The sequence below is a fragment of the Neofelis nebulosa genome, chromosome 3, assembly GCF_028018385.1.
Source record: "Neofelis nebulosa isolate mNeoNeb1 chromosome 3, mNeoNeb1.pri, whole genome shotgun sequence".
Lineage (NCBI taxonomy): Eukaryota > Metazoa > Chordata > Mammalia > Carnivora > Felidae > Neofelis > Neofelis nebulosa.
The window spans coordinates 145454798-145473583 of record NC_080784.1 but is presented as its reverse complement, the minus strand read 5'-3'; the positions used below and the strand labels follow the sequence as shown (position 1 = coordinate 145473583).

General features: G+C 37.7%; 2 protein-coding genes across 4 annotated transcripts in view; one reads left to right on the top strand and one right to left on the bottom strand.

Annotated features, from left to right (window-relative positions):
• ART3 (ADP-ribosyltransferase 3 (inactive)) overlaps positions 1 to 18786 on the top strand; it is a 140626-nt gene that overhangs the window by 52291 nt on the left and 69549 nt on the right. The window contains exon 1 of one of the 3 annotated variants that reach the window (XM_058722240.1): positions 8760 to 8895. The exons of the other annotated variants lie outside the window; for them this stretch is intronic. The gene's annotated coding sequence lies outside the window, so the exon portion shown is untranslated. Of the gene's footprint in view, positions 1 to 8759; positions 8896 to 18786 lie in introns of those variants that run through there. 3 annotated transcript variants of the gene reach the window in all.
• CXCL11 (C-X-C motif chemokine ligand 11) lies at positions 1348 to 3325 on the bottom strand. Its single transcript, XM_058722244.1, has 4 exons — positions 3197 to 3325; positions 2495 to 2621; positions 2307 to 2379; positions 1348 to 2079 (listed from the first exon to the last, which is right to left on the bottom strand). Exons 1-4 carry the CDS (start codon positions 3255 to 3257, stop codon positions 2038 to 2040), a joined length of 303 nt encoding a protein of 100 aa, XP_058578227.1. The 5' UTR covers positions 3258 to 3325; the 3' UTR covers positions 1348 to 2037.

Genomic DNA, 18786 nt, shown 5'->3' with positions numbered 1-18786 from the left:
ACACATGCACCCTAATGTTTATAGCAGCACTCTCAACAATAGCCAAAGTATGGAAAGAGCCCAAATGTCCCATCGATGGATGATGAATGGATAAAGAAGATGTGGTGTATATACATATATATATAATGGGAGTATTACTCGGCAGTCAAAAAGAATGAAATCTTGCCATTTGCAACTAGGTGGATGGAACTGGAGGGTATTATGCTAAGTGAAATTAGAGAAGGACAAAAATCATATGACTTCACTCATGTGGACTTTAAGAGACAAAACAGATGAACATAAGAGAAGGGAAACAAAAATAATATAAAAACAGGGAGGGAGACAAAACAGAAGAGACTCATAAATATGGAGAACAAACAGAGGGTTACTGGAGGGGTTGTGGGAGGGGGGATGGGCTAAATGGGTAAGGGGCACTAAGGAATCTACTCCTGAAATCATTGTTGCACTATATGCTAACTAATTTGGATGTAAATTTTAAAAAATAAAAAATAAAAAAAATGCAACAGATTTCTGTACATTGATTTTGTATCCTGTGACTTTACTGAATTTGTGTATCAGTTCTAGCAGTTTTTTGGTAGAGTCTTTCGTTTTCTATGTAGGGTATCGTGTCATCTGCAGATAGTGAAAGTTTGACTGCCCTCCTTGCTGATTTGGATGCCTTTTCTTTTTGTTGTCTGATTGCTGTGGCTAGAATTTCTAGTACTGTGTTAAATACCAGTGGTGAGAGTGGACATCCCTGCCTTGTTCCTGGCCATAGAGAAAAAGCTCTCATTCTTTCCCCATTGAGGATAATATTATCTGTGAGTGTTTTGTATATGGCCTTTAGTATGTTGAGGTATGTTCCCCCTAACCCTACTTTGTTGAGGATTTTTATCATGAATGAATATTGTACTTTGTGAAATGCCACATTATGGAAAGAGCCCAAATCCATCGACTGATGAATAAAGAAGAAATGGAATTATTTCTCAGGTATCCAGAGGAATGAAATCTTGCCGTTTGCAATGGATGGAGCTAGAGAGTATTATGCTAAGCGACATAAGAGAAAGACGAATACCATATGATTTCACTCTTTTGTGGAATTTAAGAAAACAAATGAACCTGGGAGGAAAAAAAAAGGCAAAATGAGAAACAGACTCTTTAACTCTAGAAAACAAACTGATGGTCACCAGAGGGGAGGTGGGGGGGGGGGAGGCTAAATAGGTGATGGGGAGTAAGGAGGGCACTTGTGATGAGCACCGGATGTTGTATGAATCACAGAATTCTACACCTGAAACTAATACTACACTGTATGTTAATTAATTGGAATTTAAATTAAAAAAGAAAAGAATCCCAAAAACTAAAGGTGACTGCCAGACATTTGCATATATTTATTTTTCAACATTTTTTTGGTAGACAAAAGTGTTGTATATTTAAAATGTGTCCAAAATATTGCTACAGTTTACAAGAATAGATAAAATACACAATAGACACACACACCTTTATTGCATTAAAACATCTCAATGAAAAGTTGCTGAAAAAAATCAAATTAAGACCAAAGCTACTAATTCAGTTATAAAATATTTGCACTCATACCAGTTTTCCTTAGCTTATGTTTTTCATAGTACATTTCATAAATTATAGCCTTTTATAAAATGGGAATATACATAAGAACTTCTTCCCTAGATATATATGTGCTGTATGATTTTAGGGTAAAAAATGGATTTGTATTAAAACTATTTGGGGAATGTTTATTACACACATGTATGCTTTTGACTTATAAGGTCTTCTTGAGTCCAGTAATGTTATGTCTCCATTGTAACTAAAGGTTGTAATATGGCAGATAGATCAAGTACAGAGACATAACTTCTAGAGACAGAAATGTTTTCATTGTCACAGAATAATTATAACCATCAGAACTCTGAGGTTCACTGATGCAGAAATGCATGAATGTACATTGCAACAGGCAGGAGAAAATCACTTTCCTCTTGTGGAATTCTTATCACTTCAGTTGTCACGGTTAAACTTGTTCTAGGTTTTCAAATTTTCTTTCCCATGACTTCATACATCTTGATATTTTAAAAAATTCATTCTTTTAATTTTCTGAAATGAGAAAATGAGAGTTTTAAAAACATTGTGCTATTCTTGTTTCCAAGTGATTGAGGTGACATGTAAAATACATGGCAGGAGAGGAAAACTAGTCCTAACCAAAGACCTCTTATCAAAATGCTTCACATAAAATCATAGCAGAATCCTGTTTGCAGCTGTTTTTTCAAAAGATCTGTTGTGGATAAAACCAGTTATAAAATGGAAGTAATCTGGTACCCTACCTTGATTATAATGTTTGCTTGCTTCGATTTGGGATTTAGGCATCTTTGTCCTTTATGTGCTTTCAAGGTGATACTGTTAAGGAAGATCCAAAACAGTCTTAAATTTTGGATGGAAAAACATAAGTAAAACAAAAACACAAAACAAAAAAGCTTCTACCACTGTCATCTTTAGCGAGTTCATTACTTACATCACTTCTATTTTGTTACAGTTGTTACTTGGGTAAATTATGGTGGCTTTCTCAATATCTGCCACTTTCACTCCTTTTACTCCAGGGCCTATGCAAAGACAGCGTCCCCCTTTGAACATGGGGAAACCTAGAACAGATCAAAGCATCAGTTACTAATACATCTGATTGCAGCAGATCTCTATAGTTTATAATCCTGGTGAAAAACATAAGCAGGGTTTTCATTAAGGATAAAGATAGCAATTTGTCAAATAGCACTTGACACTGCTGTCACTGGGAAAGGAACTAAAGTCAGGTGTTGATTTTTCTCTTTAAATTTGTGAACAAACCACATTAAAGAATAAAGGGAAACATGAAGGTTTATTGGAGGTTAAGCTTATTTGCCTCTTGCTTTTAGGCTCAAGAATTTTTCCAGTAAGCTAATAACATTACCTCATATAAATCTTAACAGACATTTAAGATTATTGCTTAAGGCTCTTGGCAGATATTGTAGCCAAATCAAAAATTCCATGAAGTATATAATTTCTAGTTTCAATAATCATCTCTAGTGCCTTACATACTTCAAACATTTTCTGTCAAAGCAGTAGTAACTTCTAATGTATGAGGTTAAATAAAAATTGAATCTTTTAGGAAAAGATGGAAGAAAAGACGTTTGAAGCACTAGAAAAGAAATTTATAGGTTAAGAAATAAAAAGTACCATATACCTTGAACAATTGTAGCACAGAATATCACAGCCAAGACTATAACCATGCCCTTCACACTCATGTTTGTCTTTCACTGCTGTTGCTGCTGCTGCTTCAGCATTAATACTCTTCTTGGAGGGAATAGAAATGCTGAACATGAAAGGCAGTTCTTTATCAGCATATGTAGGGCATTTTTATACACGTGCATTCCTCTTAGGGCAACAGGAATTCCCCTCCTTGAGTCATGGTGCTTTTTTGCTTCCATGAGTTTCTGTTTTGTTATTTTCTAAATATCACCGTCCTTTCCTATATGTTACAGTGCTGCAAGTAATAGGAATGTGAAAGCACTTTTTAAAGAGTAAAGAGCTATATAAATATAGAATAGGGGCACCCAGATGGGAACTAGCCTTCTCAAAGTAGCATTTCCTAGAAATGTATTTCATTATGGAACTAACAACGAACAATGAATTCTGATTGCCATTCAGGAAGATTGTCTTCCTATTTTCAGTCTATTCATCCTCCCTTCTTCATGTAACTGTATAAAAGAACATTTTTATTTTTATTTTTTTATCACTTTACTTTTGCTTTTAGGTCCAGATTCTCACCTGTAAGGGGTACCTTATTTGACATCAAATGACATTTATTTAACCTTATTTATATGCTGACTATAATTGCACATTTAAACAAGTGTCCCTGTACTTCTGAATTTATATCCATTTCTTTTTGCACATTTAACAGTTTTTACTTTATATATATTTTAGCACTGTTATTTACTGTATAAAGTTGTGGGACTTGTTGATTTAAAAAAAAAATGACCGTCTTTTCTTATGTATCTTTACCTTTTCCACTTAAGCTTTCTAGAGCTTTTTGTTTTAAGTGGGTCATATATGCTGGGGTACCTGGGTGGCTCAGTCAGTTAAGCGTCCAGCTTTGGCTCAGGTCATGATCTCACGGCTTGTGAGTTCGAGCCCTGTGTTGCACTCTGTGCTGACAGCTCAGAGCCTGGAGCCTGCTTCAGATTCTGTGTCTTCCCTCTCTACCCCTCCCCTGCTCACTCTCTGTCTCTCTGTCTCTCAAAAATAAATACTAAAAAAAGAATAAATGGATCATATGCAGATACTTTAAAATGTCATACCTAAAGGACTTTTAATGGGTGAATTTAATTATTTAGTGGATAACTGGTTGTCTGTAAACTTTTAAAAATGCTTTTCTGCTATTTTTTGTTTTCTTTTTTCTAAGTTACAGTACAGTTAATAGTGTTCTGTTAGTTTCTGGTGTACAATATAGTGATTAAAAAATTACGTACTTTTACTCAGTGTTCCTCATGATAGATGAATTCTTAAGCTTCTTCACCTATTTCACTCATTCCCCCCACTCACCTCCTCTCTGGTAACCGTCAGCTTGTTCTCTATAGTTAAGGGTCGGTTTTTTGGTTTGTGTCTTTTTTTTCATTGTTTTTCGTAAATTCCATATAAAAGTGAGATCATATGGTATTTGTCTTCTCTGACTTATTTCACTTAGTATTACACTTTTTAGATCCATCCATGTTGTTGCAAATGGCAAGATTAAGATTTCATTCTTTTTTATGGCTGAGTAATATTTTGTGTGTGTGTGTGTGTGTGTGTGTGTGTGTATCACCTTTATCCATTCATCTCTGGATGGACACTAGGGCTGTTTCTGTGACTATTATAAATAAGGTTGCATATATCCTTTTGAATTAGTGTTTTTGTATTCTTCGGTTAAATACCCAGTAGTGTGATTATTGGATCGTATGGTAGTTCTATTTTAAAATTTTGAGGAATCTCTTATTTTTTCCATAGGCACGGCAGCGGTTTGCATTCACAGATTGCCTTCTCAATTTAAATTTCTTTTCTTTAACGTTTTTTTTATGTGACTTGAAAAGAATACATTGTTTTACATTTTGCTAGTAATCTTTAAAATTTTTGTTACCTTTTCTATTTACATCACTGTAAATAGTAGCTTATAGTTCCTCCTTTTGTAAGATGAGAATATAACCTAATTTTGTTACATAATCTGGGATATATAGATAGTTTAGTGTTTTCAGGTGATTATTTTTTATTATTGAGCTTCTTTTTTGAGAATTATCATTTACATTTTATCCTGAAATCACATACTTATTTACATATATTCCACATACAAAATTCTTTTAAAAACTAAAAATTTTTAAATTTAATCTTTATTATTTTCACAGTCTAATTTTTATTGAGATATAATTTAGATCTCCCAAAATTTACCTTTTTAAAGTATACAGTTTAGCGGTTTTTAGTAAGGTGGTATATAATATCTGATAATAAAAACTATTTTGTTTTCATTCCATTAGTCTTGGCTTCAGGAGTAGATTTACTGGATTCGTCACTTACATACAACACCCAGTGCTCATCCCAATAAGTGCCCTCCTCAATGCCCATCACCTATTTTCCCCACCCCCCAACCCTCCACCCTAATAAACCTTCAGTTATCTGTATTTAAGAGTCTCTTATGGTTTCCCTCCCTCTCTGTTTGTATCTTATTTTTCCTTCCCTTCCCCTATGGTTTTCTGTTAAGTTTCTCAAATACCACACATGAGTGAAATCATATGGTATCTTTCTCTGACTTATTTCACTTAGCATTAATACCCTCCATTTCCATCCACATTGTTGCAAATGGCAAGGTTGATACTATACATGGAAAACCAGAAAGACTCCACCAAAAAACTGCTAGAACTGATACATGAATTTGGCAGAGTCGCAGGACATAAAATCAGTGTACAGAAATTGGTTGCATTTCTATACACCAATAATGAAGCAACAGAAAGATATCAAGGAATTGATTCCATTTACAATTGCACCAAGAACCGTAGTATACCTAGGAATAAACCTAGCCAAAGAGGTAAAAGAAAACTGAACACTGAAAACTATAGAAAGGTTATAAAAGAAATTGAAGAAGACACAAAGAAATGGAAAAGCATTCCTTGCTCATGGACTGGAAAAACAAATACTGTTAAAATGTCGATACTACCCAAAGCAATCTACACATTCAGTGCAATCCCAATCAAAATAGCACCAGTATTCTTCTCAGAGTTAGAACAAAGAATCCTAAAATTTGTATGGAACCACAAAAGACCCCAAAAAGCCAAAGTAATGTTGAAAAAGACAGCCAATGCTAGAGGCATCACAATCCCAGAATTTAGCCTGTATTAACAAATCTGTAATCATCAATACAGTATGGTATTGGCACGAAAACAGACACATAGACCAATGGAATAGAATAAGAAAACCCAGAAATTTCTTGAGGCTTCTAATGTGTCACCTGCTATTTACTGCCTTTGCCTCCAGCTCATGTCTAACTGACTGCCTACTCTGTCAGTCCTTTCTTCTCTTTCTGTCATGGTTTGCTGGCTTTCTTCAGTGTTATATTTGCATTTCTTTTTATTTATTCTTTGCATGTCTATTACTGGATTTTGATTTATTGTTACCATTATGGTTGTATGTAATCTTTTGTGCACATAGCTATCTATATTATGTTGATGATCTTTTAAGTTTGAAACCAATTTTTAGTCCCTTTCTCCCCATGTTTTAGGTATATGGTGTCATATTTTACATCTTTTAATTTTGTGAGTTCCTTGACTGATTTTTTTAATAAAAATATTCATTTTTGCTGCTTTTGTGTTTATTTTCATACTGTCATTTTGGTCTTTCCACTCAGAGTCCTCTTTAATATTTCTTTCAGGTCTAGTTTAGTAGTCCATGAACTCCTTTCATTTTTGTTTTTCTGGAAAACTCTTTATCTCTCCTTCTATTGTGAATGATAGCCTGGCTAGATAATGTATTTTTGGCTGTAGATTTTGTCCCATTCAGCACTCGTGTTAGGCTTGCCAGCTTTATGCTGAAAAATCACTGATAGAGTTAGGAGATTTCCCTTGTATGTAATTGTTTTCTTTGGTCTTGATGCTTAATTTTTCAACATTCTGCCATTTTAATTACAATATATCTTGGGGTGGATCTGCTTTTGTTGATTTTGTTGTGGGTTCTTGGTGCCTCCTGGCTCTGGATATTAGTTTCCTTCTTCCAGATTAGTGAAGCTAATAATTTCTTAAAATAAATTTTTCTGCCCCTTTTACTCTTCTTTTGGAAGAATGTTATTTTATTTTATCCATCAAATGTTATACATTTGATGGAATCACTGAGTTGCCTAAGTCTGTTCCACTTTGTAGATGTCTTTCTCCTCTTTTGTTCAGCTTGATTACTTTCCATTACTCTGTTTTCTAGGTACTAATTCATTCCTGCGCTTCTTCCAGCCTGCTGTTCATTCCATCAGATGTGTTTCTCATTTCATTTAGTAAACCTTTTGTCTCTGTGTTATTCCTTCAGTAGCCATAATCACCATACTGACCTTCCCATGCTTGAGAGAGCCACTGCTAGCCATTTATCTTTCTTTTCCTTCTCAGAATGCCAGAAATAATGGAATCAGAATCTTGGCACACCTTGTATGAAAGATTACTGAACTCAACCAAAGTTCTGGTTTTAAAGGAAAGACATCTGAAAGATAAACACAAAGAGAAAAAATAAGCTTTGAGTTTCCAGTGATTTAAGATTTGAAAAATAGTTACAGTTCAGTTTCCTTTGCTTCTTAACTATGCTTGTTCATCATCAGATACAGGCTATCTATTGTATCTTGTTCCTGGAGTTGAATGGTGGTTTTCCATTGTCTTAATTAAATTTATTGCAAAGGAGAGGGTTTCCAGGAATAGCTAAGCTACAGGTGATTTATTGAACTACAGCTTTTTCATTTTCTTGGAAATTAGTCAATTAAGATTTTGATCTACCATTCCTTGTCAGAAAGGAAGGCTAATGTTTACCTTCTTGGAATGAGAGTTATCAAATAACAATCATTATTTGCCTTTTAAAATCTGGCAAAGCATAGCATATAAATATTGTTTGTGTTTTTTAGGGCCAAATTTACTTGCCTTGGCATGTTACTTTTTGCCGGGTTTACTGCCAAGTTATTTTAGTAGGTTATAATAAGCGTCAAAGAAACTACTTGATTTGTTTTTTCAATAATTCAGAAGGAAAAAAAGAATAGGGGTTTACAATGAATTACTTCCCTTTAAAATTAAGATAAAATTTTAAAACCTCAAATATTAAAATTTAGAACCCAGAAGAAGAGACAATCAAGTTCTATTATATCATTAAATAGATTAACCCTCTTTCCCATGTCTTCTGTACTCCTCACAGAATGCTGCCAGTAGCGTGTATTGGGCCGGGAGCAGTGGGTTGTACAGAGCAACTTCAATATCACCATAAACTTCAGAGAAATTATTTTTCTCACAACAAAGGCAGCTTTGTGCGTGGCCTTCAACTGGCCGCCTGGAAAATGACTGCAGTCTACAACTGCCAGGTCAATGTGGATGTTCATGTTAATTTTCCAAGTTGGGAAACAACATGCCCTATTGTTAAGGGATAGAAACATGTGAGAGATTAGCAATGAACAACTACAAACAACTAACTGAAAAGTTTCATTCAGTAAGGGAAAATTGTGCAGTAGCTTTACTTATCATTAGTTTATTTCCATTGCTCTTCAGAAAAGTTGGAAAAGAGAAGAAAATAGATCTGGCTGGTATTATTTCAGGGCTGGTTGGAAAAAGAGTATTGCACAAGAGGATTGTTCCTGGAGAGATGAGTCCCGCATGTGCATGTTCTTAGAGGAGCTATGTGTGTAAGGTATGAAGCTGCATTGGATTTATTTGTACTGCATATATTTTTTAGTAAGATAAGTAAAATAGCCATTTATAAGGAGCATTTTGGTACATGTGGCTTGCCAGTTGCAGCTAAAGGTTAGTCAGTGTAATGTTTTAAATAGATATAGACAAGACTATAAAAACAGAAGGACTGGAAGGGTATTTTTGTTACAAATATTTCTTAGATTATCTTGATACTTAGAATAAATGACTTTCTTTTGGAAAGGAAACAATTGTTTAAGAAAACAATTCTTAAATATTTAGATGGGCTGTGTATTATTTTTATTTTGTATATTATACTGAATGCCATTTTCCTTTTTTATAAAAAGCCAACAAAACTTTATTCTCATTTCTGAGATTTTCCTCACTTCTTGAAAGGTTCCATCTTAGAAACATATCTATCCTACCTTACTTTCTATGTTTCCTAACTGCCGTATTCTTATTTTTAATGTGGGGGTAGGTGAGCACTCAGAGGTGTGGTTAGGGAAGCATGGCTCACTCATCAGCTCTAGTTCTGCCTTTCACCTTGCATCTGTAGCAGTTATGGGCTGAATAATGGTAACAGGATTGGCGATAGAGACCAAAACTGCCGTCATTTGTTGGATGCCTGCCATATGCTATGTATTGTACATAGTGTCTCACTAGTGCTCACAATAATCCTGCAAGAAAGGGTACTACCACCTGCTTTTTAAAGAAGAAAATGAGGCTTCAAGAGATTATGTAACCCTCCTTCAAAAATTTAACACATTTAGTAACACTTTAATACTAAAGTTGCAGAGTTGAGACAACAGCAATGATAAAGCACACTCACATTCCCTTCTTCTGTGATGGAAGAGGGGAGTGAAAGGCAATCTCAAAGGTCTGACTTTGTAACTCCTAGATACAGGCCACCTTTGAAAATAGAAAACTCCAAAGAAGATTGAAGTAGAAAACTAAGTATGGAACAGTTTTGGATAAATGGAATCTGAGAGTCCTGGTGAGAAAGCAGCTAAGAAAGCTTGAGAATGTCTAGAGCTCCATTTAATTTACGCTGTGAGACTTCTTAAAATTTCCCCTTTGTTAGTAATGTTTATCCTCTATTTCTCCATCATGGGTAGTAGTAGTGACCCTTAGAAAACTTAAGTACAACTGATACTTACTCCAAGTATAGAGAAAAAGGAAAGAAGCCTATGTTCTTTTAACAATTAGCTGAGATGGACAGAAACTCTGGTCTTAGGTAGTAAGTGGCTAATGTCAGTGCAGTAGGCCATTCTTCGCCATTTGAGCCCTGTTTCCTAACCCTCAATTTTGGCAATATGTTCAGAGCCTCTCAGGATGTGAGAGCCTCTCAGGATGTGAGAGGCTCTGAACATATTGCCAAAATTGAGGGTTCGGAAATAGGGTTCAAATGGCGAGGAATCCAAGAGTTATGGAAAAGAGGCAGTAAGTGGAGAGCAGTCCTGGGAATTGCTAACAACAAGTGTTATTACTTAACAGCAGCCGAATAATGAAATGTTGAATGTATTTAGATAGACCAGGAAAGAGACAGAGTTCCTGTTGCCCATCAGGTTGGGGACAGAGTGAATAAGACAGAAATGTATTCCTGACATTTTGAGACCTGTAGTATATTTCTCCCTAGAAAAATAATACATATTAGATTAGTTGGATTTCTAGGCTGGTCTGCTAAAGTAGAGTTACTTCATAAGCCTGCTAAAATAGAATTACCTCTTGACTTGAAATATAGACCCTGTTGTGGGGGAAAAAAAATCATCTCGATCGAAAATAATGAGTCTTCAGGGTGCTTGGATGGCTCAGTTGGTTGAGCACCTGACTCTTGATTTTGGTCAGGTCATGCTCTCATGGTCGTGGGATTGAGCTCCCCATCGGGCTCTGTGCTGACAGCCTGGAGCTTGCTTGCGATTCTCTCTTTCCCTCTGTCTCTGTCCCTTCCCTGCTCATGTGCACGCGCTCTCTCTGAATAAACATAAAAAAAAAATAATGGGTCTTCACATGAATTTTTGAATTAAGTTCCACTGATAAGTGGAGAACTACATGTAAATTAGAATTAAAGAAAATGTAGTCAAACTTTGGGAAGTTTTCATGGTTTATAGATATTCATTAACATGATAATTTACTCTTAATTTTTATCAAATCAAAAATAATAGTGACACTTTTGAGTAATACTGATCAGCTATTTTATAGAATGTTCCACAATTTTGGCTTATTTTTATGTCAATGAGGTTATGCATTTTTTTGGCAAGAAAACTGGAAAATGTGGTTATGTGTTTCTCAGTGTATCATATAAAGGAATTCATAATGTTAATATGTTTTATTACTAGTAATACTCATTTTAATCATTTTGTTAAGTTTGTGTCTGCCAGGAAGAACTGCCACAGACTGGGGCAGATTAAGAAGAAATAATGAAATACAGTGTGGGTCTTGGATAGGATCCTAGCAGAAAGGACATTGGTGGAAAAATCGGTGATATTATTTCTTCAGTAAAGTGTGTAGTTTAGTCACCAATGTTCATTTTCTTTTCCTGATAACTGTACTGAGGTGACATAAGATGTTAACAGTGGGAGAAGAAGAGTGAGGGAGATAAGGATACACTGTACTATTTTTCCAACTTTGTAAAAGTCTAAAATTAACTCAGAAGTTAAAAATAGTACCTAATACTTACATAGTGCCTACTATGTACCAGACTATGCATCTGTTTACTCTTTGATTCCTCTCAACAACCTTGGGAGGGGAGCTATTATTATGCCCAGTTGGCAGATAAGCAAACTGGATACAGAGAGGGGCACCTGAGTGGCTCACTTAGCTGTCTGACTTCTGCTCAGGTCATGATTTCAGTTTGTGGGTTCAAGTCCTGCATTGGGCTCTGCGCTGACAGCTCAGAGCCTGGAACCTGCTTCAGTTTCTTTGTCTCTGTCTCTCTCTGCCCGTCTCCTGCTCGCACTGTGTGTCTCTATCAAAAATAAACATTAAAAAAAAAAAAAACTCGACACAGAGAAGTAAAAAACAAGCCCAGTGTTATGTGGTTATTAAGAGGTCACATAACGATTCAAGAGGAAGGGAAGATGGCGGCGTAGGAGGACGCTGGGCTCACCGCACGTCCTGCTGATTACTTAGATTCCACCCACACCTGCCTAAATAACCCAGAAAACCACCAGAAGACTAGCAGAACGGAGTCTCCGGAGCCAAGCGAAGACGAAAGGCCCACGGAAGAGGGTAGGAAGGGCGGTGAGGGGTGCGCGATACACAGACTGGCGGGAGGGAGCCGGGGCAGAGGGGCAGCCGGCCGGCAAAGCAGAGCCCCCGAGTCTGACTTGCAAAGGCAGAGGGGCTGGACGGAGTGTGTTCTGACAGCAAGCAGGATTTAACATCTGTACGGTTATAAGTTAACAGCTCTGCTCGGAGAGCGGGAGGGCTGGAGGACAACGGGAGGGAGAGTTGTTGAGCCCCAGAGGGAGAGTTGTTGAGCCCCGGATGGACGACAGAGTTCAGCTTGGTGGGGAACAAAGGCGCTCGCCAGCGCCATCTCCCTTGCCCATCCCTCAGCCAGAATCCCAAAGGGAACCAGTTCCTGCCAGGGAACTTGCTTGCACCGAGCAAACACCCTGAGCAAACACCCATCGTTGTGCTTCTGTGGATCCATCCCTCCAGCGACAGGTCTGACTCCCTCCCGGTGCCACAGGGCCCCTCCCAAAGTGGGTCTCTGAAGGAAAAGCAAGCTGAGCCTGCCCCTCCTGCCCCTGTGCACCTTGCCAATCCACCCCAGCTAATACCCCAGATCCCCAGCACCACAAGCCTGGCAGTGTGCAAGTAGCCCAGATGGGCCATGCCACCCCACAGTGAATCCCACCCCTAGGAGAGGGGAAGAGAAGGCCCACACCAGTCTGAGTGTGGTCCCAGCGGTGGGCTGGGGCAGACATCAGGTCTGACTGTGGCCCCGCCCACCAGCGCAGGTTACTCCAGACAGCACAGAGGAAGGGCCCTGCAGTTCCGCACCACTCCAGGGACTATCCAAAATGACGAAACGGAAGAATTCCCCTCAAAAGAATCTCCAGGATATAGCGACAGCTCACGAACTGATCAAAAACGATTTAAACAATATAACAGAAAGTGAATTTAGGATAATAGTCATAAAATTAATCTCTGGGCTTGAAAACAGTATAAATGACAGCAGAGCATCTATTGCTACGGAGATCGAGGGACTAAGTAACAGCCAGGAGGAGCTAAAAAATGCTATTAATGAGCTGCAAAATAAAATGGAGATGACCACAGCTTGGATTGAAGAGGCAGAGGAGAGAATAGGTGAACTAGAAGATACAATTATGGAAAAAGAAGAAGCTGAGAAAAAGATAAAAAAATCCAGGAGTGTGAGGGGAAAATTAGAGAACTAAGTGATGCACTAAAGAGAAATAATCTACGCATAATTGGTATTCCAGAGGAGGAACAGAGAGGGAAAGGTGCTGAAGGTGTGCTTGAAGAAATAATAGCTGAGAACTTCCCTGATCTGGGGAAGGAAAAAGGCATTGAAATCCAAGAGGCACAGAGAATTCCCTTCAGACATAACTTGAATCGATGTTCTGCATGACATATCATAGTGAAACTGGCAAAATACAAGGATAAAGAGAAAATTCTGAAAGCAGCTAGGGGGATAAACATGCTCTAACATATAAAGGGAGACCAATAAGACTCGTGACGGATCTCTCTACTGAAACTTGGCAGGCCAGAAAGGGATGGCAGGAAATCATCAATGTGCTGAACAGAAAAAAATACGCAGCCGAGAATCCTCTATCCAGCAAGTCTGTCATTTAGAACAGAAGGAGAGATAAAAGTCTTCCCAAACAAATAAAAACTGAAGGAATTCATCATCACTAAACCAGCCCTACAAGAGATCCTAAGGGGGATCCTATGAGACAAAGTACCAGAGACATCACTACAAGCATGAAACCTACAGACATCACAATGACTCTAAACCCATATCTTTCTATAATAACACTGAACATAAATGGACTAAATGCGCCAACCAAAAGACATAGGGTATCAGAATGGAGAAAAAAACAAGACCCATCTATTTGCTGTCTACAAGAGACTCATTTTAGACCTGAGGACACCTTCAGATTGAAAGTTGAGGGGATGGAGAACTATTTATCATGCTACTGGAAGTCAAAAGAAAGCTGGAGTAGCCATACTTACATCAAATAAACTAGACTTTAAATTGAAGGCTGTAACAAGAGATGAAGAAGAGCATTATATAAAAATTACAGGGTTTATCCATCAGGAAGAGCTAACAATTATAAATGTTTATGCACCGAATACAGGAGCCCCCAAATATATAAAACAGTTACAAACATAAGCAACCTTACTGATAAGAATGTGGTAATTGCAGGGGACTTTAATAATTCACTTACAACAATGGATAGATCATCTAGACACATGATCAATAAAGAAACAAGGGCCGTGAATGATACATTGGATCAGATAGACTTGACAGATATATTTAGGACTCTGCATCCCAAAGCAACAGAATATACTCTCTTCTCGAGTGCACATGGAACCTTCTCCAAGATAGATCACATACTGGGTCATAAAACAGCCCTTCATAAGTATACAAGAATTGAGATCATACCATGAACACTTTCAGACCACAATGCTATGAAGCTTGAAATCAACCACAGGAAAAAGTCTGGAAAACCTCCAAAGCATGGAGGTTAAAGAACACCCTACTAAAGAATGAATGGGTCAACCAGGCAATTAGAGAAGAAATTAAAAAATATATGGAAACAAAGGAAAATGAAAATACAACAATCCAAACGCTTTGGGATGCAGCGAAGGCAGTCCTGAGAGGAAAATACATTGCAATCCAGGCCTATCTCAAGAAACAAGAAAAATCCCAAACACAAAATCTAACAGCACACCTAAAGGAAATAGAAGCAGAAGAGCAAAGACATCCTAAACCCAGCAGAAGAAGAGAAATCATAAAGATCAGAGCATAAATAAACAATATAGAATCTAAAAAAACTGTAGAGCAGATCAATGAAACCAAGAGTTGGTTTTTTGAAAAAATAAACAAAATTGACAAACCTCTAGCCAGGCTTCTCAAAAAGAAAAGGGAGATGACCCAAATAGATAAAATCATGAATGAAAATGGAATTATTACAACCAATCCCTCAGAAATACAAGCAATTATCAGGGAATACTATGAAAAATTATATGCCAACAAACTGCAAAACCTGGAAGAAATGGGCAAATTCCGAAACACCCACACACTTCCAAAACTCAATCAGGAGGAAATAGAAAGCTTGAACAGACCCATAACCAGCGAAGAAATTGAATCAATCATCAAAAATCTCCCAACAAATAGGAGTCCAGGGCCAGATGGCTTCCCAGGGGAGTTCTACCAGACGTTTAAAGCAGAGATAATGCCTATCCTTCTCAAGCTATTCCAAAAAATAGAAAGGGAAGGAAAACTTCCAGACTCGTTCTATGAAGCCAGTATTACTTTGATTCCTAAACCAGACAGAGACCCAGTAAAAAAAGAGAACTACAGGCCAATATCCCTGATGAATATAGATGCAAAAATTCTCAATAAGATACTAGCAAATCGAATTCAACAGCATGTAAAAAGAATTATTCACCATGACCAAGTGGGATTCATTCCTGGGATGCAGGGCTGGTTCAGCATTTGCAAATCAATCAACGTGATACATCACATTAATAAAAGAAAAGATAAGAACCATATGATCCTGTCAATCGATGCAGAAAAAGCATTTGACAAAATTCAGCATCCTTTCTTTTTTTCAACGTTTTTTTTTTTTGTTTTTTGGTTTTTTTTATTTATTTTTGGGACAGAGAGAGACAAAGCATGAACGGGGCAGGGGCAGAGAGAGAGGGAGACACAGAATCGGAAACAGGCTCCAGGCTCCGAGCCATCAGCCCAGAGCCTGACGCGGGGCTCGAACTCACAGACCGCGAGATCGTGACCTGGCTGAAGTCGGACACTTAACCGACTGCGCCACCCAGGCGCCCCTCAGCATCCTTTCTTAATAAAAACCCTTGAGTAAGTCGGGATAGAAGGAACATACTTAAAGATCATAAAAGCCATTTATGAAAAGCCCACAGCTAATATCATCCTCAATGGGGAAAAACTGAGAGCTTTTTCCCTGAGATCAGGAACACGACAGGGATGTCCACTCTCACCGCTGTTGTTTAACATAGTGTTGGAAGTTCTAGCATCAGCAATCAGACAACAAAAGGAAATCAAAGGCATCAAAATTGGCAAAGATGAAGTGAAGATTTCACTTTTTGCAGATGACATGATATTATACATGGAAAATCCGATAGACTCTACCAAAAGTCTGCTAGAACTGATACATGAATTCAGCAAAGTTGCAGCATACAAAATCAATGTACAGAAATCAGTTGCATTATCATACACTAACAATGAAGCAACAGAAAGACAAAGAAACTGATCCCATTCACAATTGCACCAAAAGGCATAAAATACCTAGGAATAAATCTAACCAAAGATGTAAAAGGTCTGTATGCTGAAAACTATAGAAAGCTTATGAAGGAAATTGAAGAAGATATAAGGAAATGGAAAAACATTCCATGCTTATGGATTGGAAGAATAAATATTGTCAAAATGTCAATACTACCCAAAGCTATCTACACATTCAATGCAATCCCAATCAAAATTGCACCAGCATTCTTCTTGAAGCTAGAACAAGCAATCCTAAAATTCATATGGAACCACAAAAGGCCCCGAATAACCAAAGTAATTTTGAAGAAGAAGACCAAAGCAGGAGGCATCACAATCCCAGACTTTAGCCTCTACTACAAAGCTGTAATCATCAAGACAGCATGGTATTGGCACAAAAACAGACACATAGACCAATGGAATAGAATAGAAACCCCAGAACTAGACCCACGAAAGTATGGCCAACTAATCTTAGACAAAGCAGGAAAGAAAAGAATATCCAATGGAAAAAAGACAGTTTCTTTAACAAATGGTGCTGGATAGCAACATGCAGAAGGTTGAAACTAGACCACTTTCTCACACCATTCACAAAAATAAACTCAAAATGGATAAAGGACCTGAATGTGAGCCAGGAAACCATCAAAACCCTAGAGGAGAAAGCAGGAAAAGACCTGTCTGACCTCAGCCGTAGCAATTTCTTACTTGACACATCCCCAAAGGCAAGGGAATTAAAATCAAAAATGAACTATTGGGACCTCATGAAGATAAAAAGCTTCTGAACAGCAAAGGAAATAACCAACAAAACTAAAAGGCAACCAACTGAATGGGAAAATATATTTGCAAATGACACATCGGACAAAGGGCTAGTATCCAAAATCCATAAAGAGTTCACCAAACTCCACACCTGAAAAACAAATAATCCAGTGAAGAAATGGGCAGAAAACATGAATAGACACTTTTCTAAAGAAGACATCCGGATGGCAAACAGGCACATGAAAAGATGTTCAACGTCGCTCCTTATCAGGGAAATACAAATCAAAACCACACTCAGATACCACCTTACACCAGAGTGGCCAAAATGAACAAATCAGGAGACTAAAGATGCTGGAGAGGATGTGGATAAACGGGAACCCTCTTGTACTGTTGGTGGGAATGCAAACTGGTGCAGCCGCTCTGGAAAACAGTGTGGAGGTTCCTCAAAAAATTAAAAATAGACCTACCCTATGACCCGGCAGTAGCACTGCTAGGAATTTACCCAAGGTATACAGGAGTACTGATGCATAGGGGCACTTGTACCCCAATGTTTATAGCAGCACTCTCAACAATAGCCAAATTGTGGAAAGAGCCTAAATGTCCATCAACTGATGAATGGAATAAAGAAATTGTGGTTTATATGCACAATAGAGTACTACGTGGCAATGAGAAAGAATGAAATATGGCCCTTTGTAGCAATGTGGATGGAACTGGAGAGTGTGATGCTAAGTGAAATAAGCCATACAGAGAAAGACAGATACCATATGTTTTCACTCTTATGTGGATCCTGAGAAACTTAACAGAAACCCATGGGGGAGGGGAAGGGAAAAAAAAAAAGAGGTTAGAGTGGGAGAGAGCCAAAGCATAAGAGAGTCTTAAAAACTGAGAATGAACTGAAGGTTGATGGGGGGTGGGAGGGGGGAGGGTGGTTGATGGGTATTGAAGAGGACATCTTTTGGGATGAGCACTGAGTGTTGTATGAGTGTCAAACCAATTTGACAATAAATCTCATATATTAAAAAAAAAAGGTCACATAGCTAGAAAATGTCTATGTTGGGGTTTAAACTGAGGCGTTTTGGATCTGGAAATTCATTGCATCATACTGGCTTTCACTGTGCACCTCTGCATGTGCACAGATTTCCCCCTACCCTGTTTGTCTTCCCACCCCTGTATGTATGGTTTAAGACTAATTTATAAAGAGATGAGTTCAAGATGGCCATATAGGAGGATCCTGAACTCACTTCCTCTCATAAACACAACAGATTTACAACTACATATGGAATAATTTCCTCTAAAATAAGACCTAAAAACCAGAGGAACAGAATCTCTACAACAAAAGATAACAGGGCAGCATTGAAACAGGTATGAGAGGCAGAGACACAACCTCTCAAAAAAAAAAAAAAAAGAAAGAAAGAAAGAAAAAGAAAGAAAAGAAAAGAGAAAACAGACCATAGGCAATCCACAACCAGGAAGGATCTGAAAAATATGGAACTTTTCCTTGAGAATCAAGGATCTGTGCTGCATATCAGGCACTGTAACTTTCATAAGAGAGATGAATCCTCAATATGCCTGGCTTTGAAAATCAACATGGATTATGTTCAGGAAAACCACAGAACTTTAGGGAATAGAGAATTTACTCTTAAATAGCTTGTA

Excerpts from the sequence above, each read along its gene's own strand:
- CXCL11 (XM_058722244.1), bottom strand. The coding sequence starts at position 3,257 with ATGAGTGTGAAGGGCATGGTTATAGTCTTGGCTGTGATATTCTGTGCT. Across the intron at positions 2,622-3,196 it reads CTGTGCTACAATTGTTCAAG|GTTTCCCCATGTTCAAAGGG; the intron begins GTATATGGTACT and ends GATCTGTTCTAG. Across the intron at positions 2,380-2,494 it reads TGTAACAAAATAGAAGTGAT|TATCACCTTGAAAGCACATA; the intron begins GTAAGTAATGAA and ends CTTCCTTAACAG.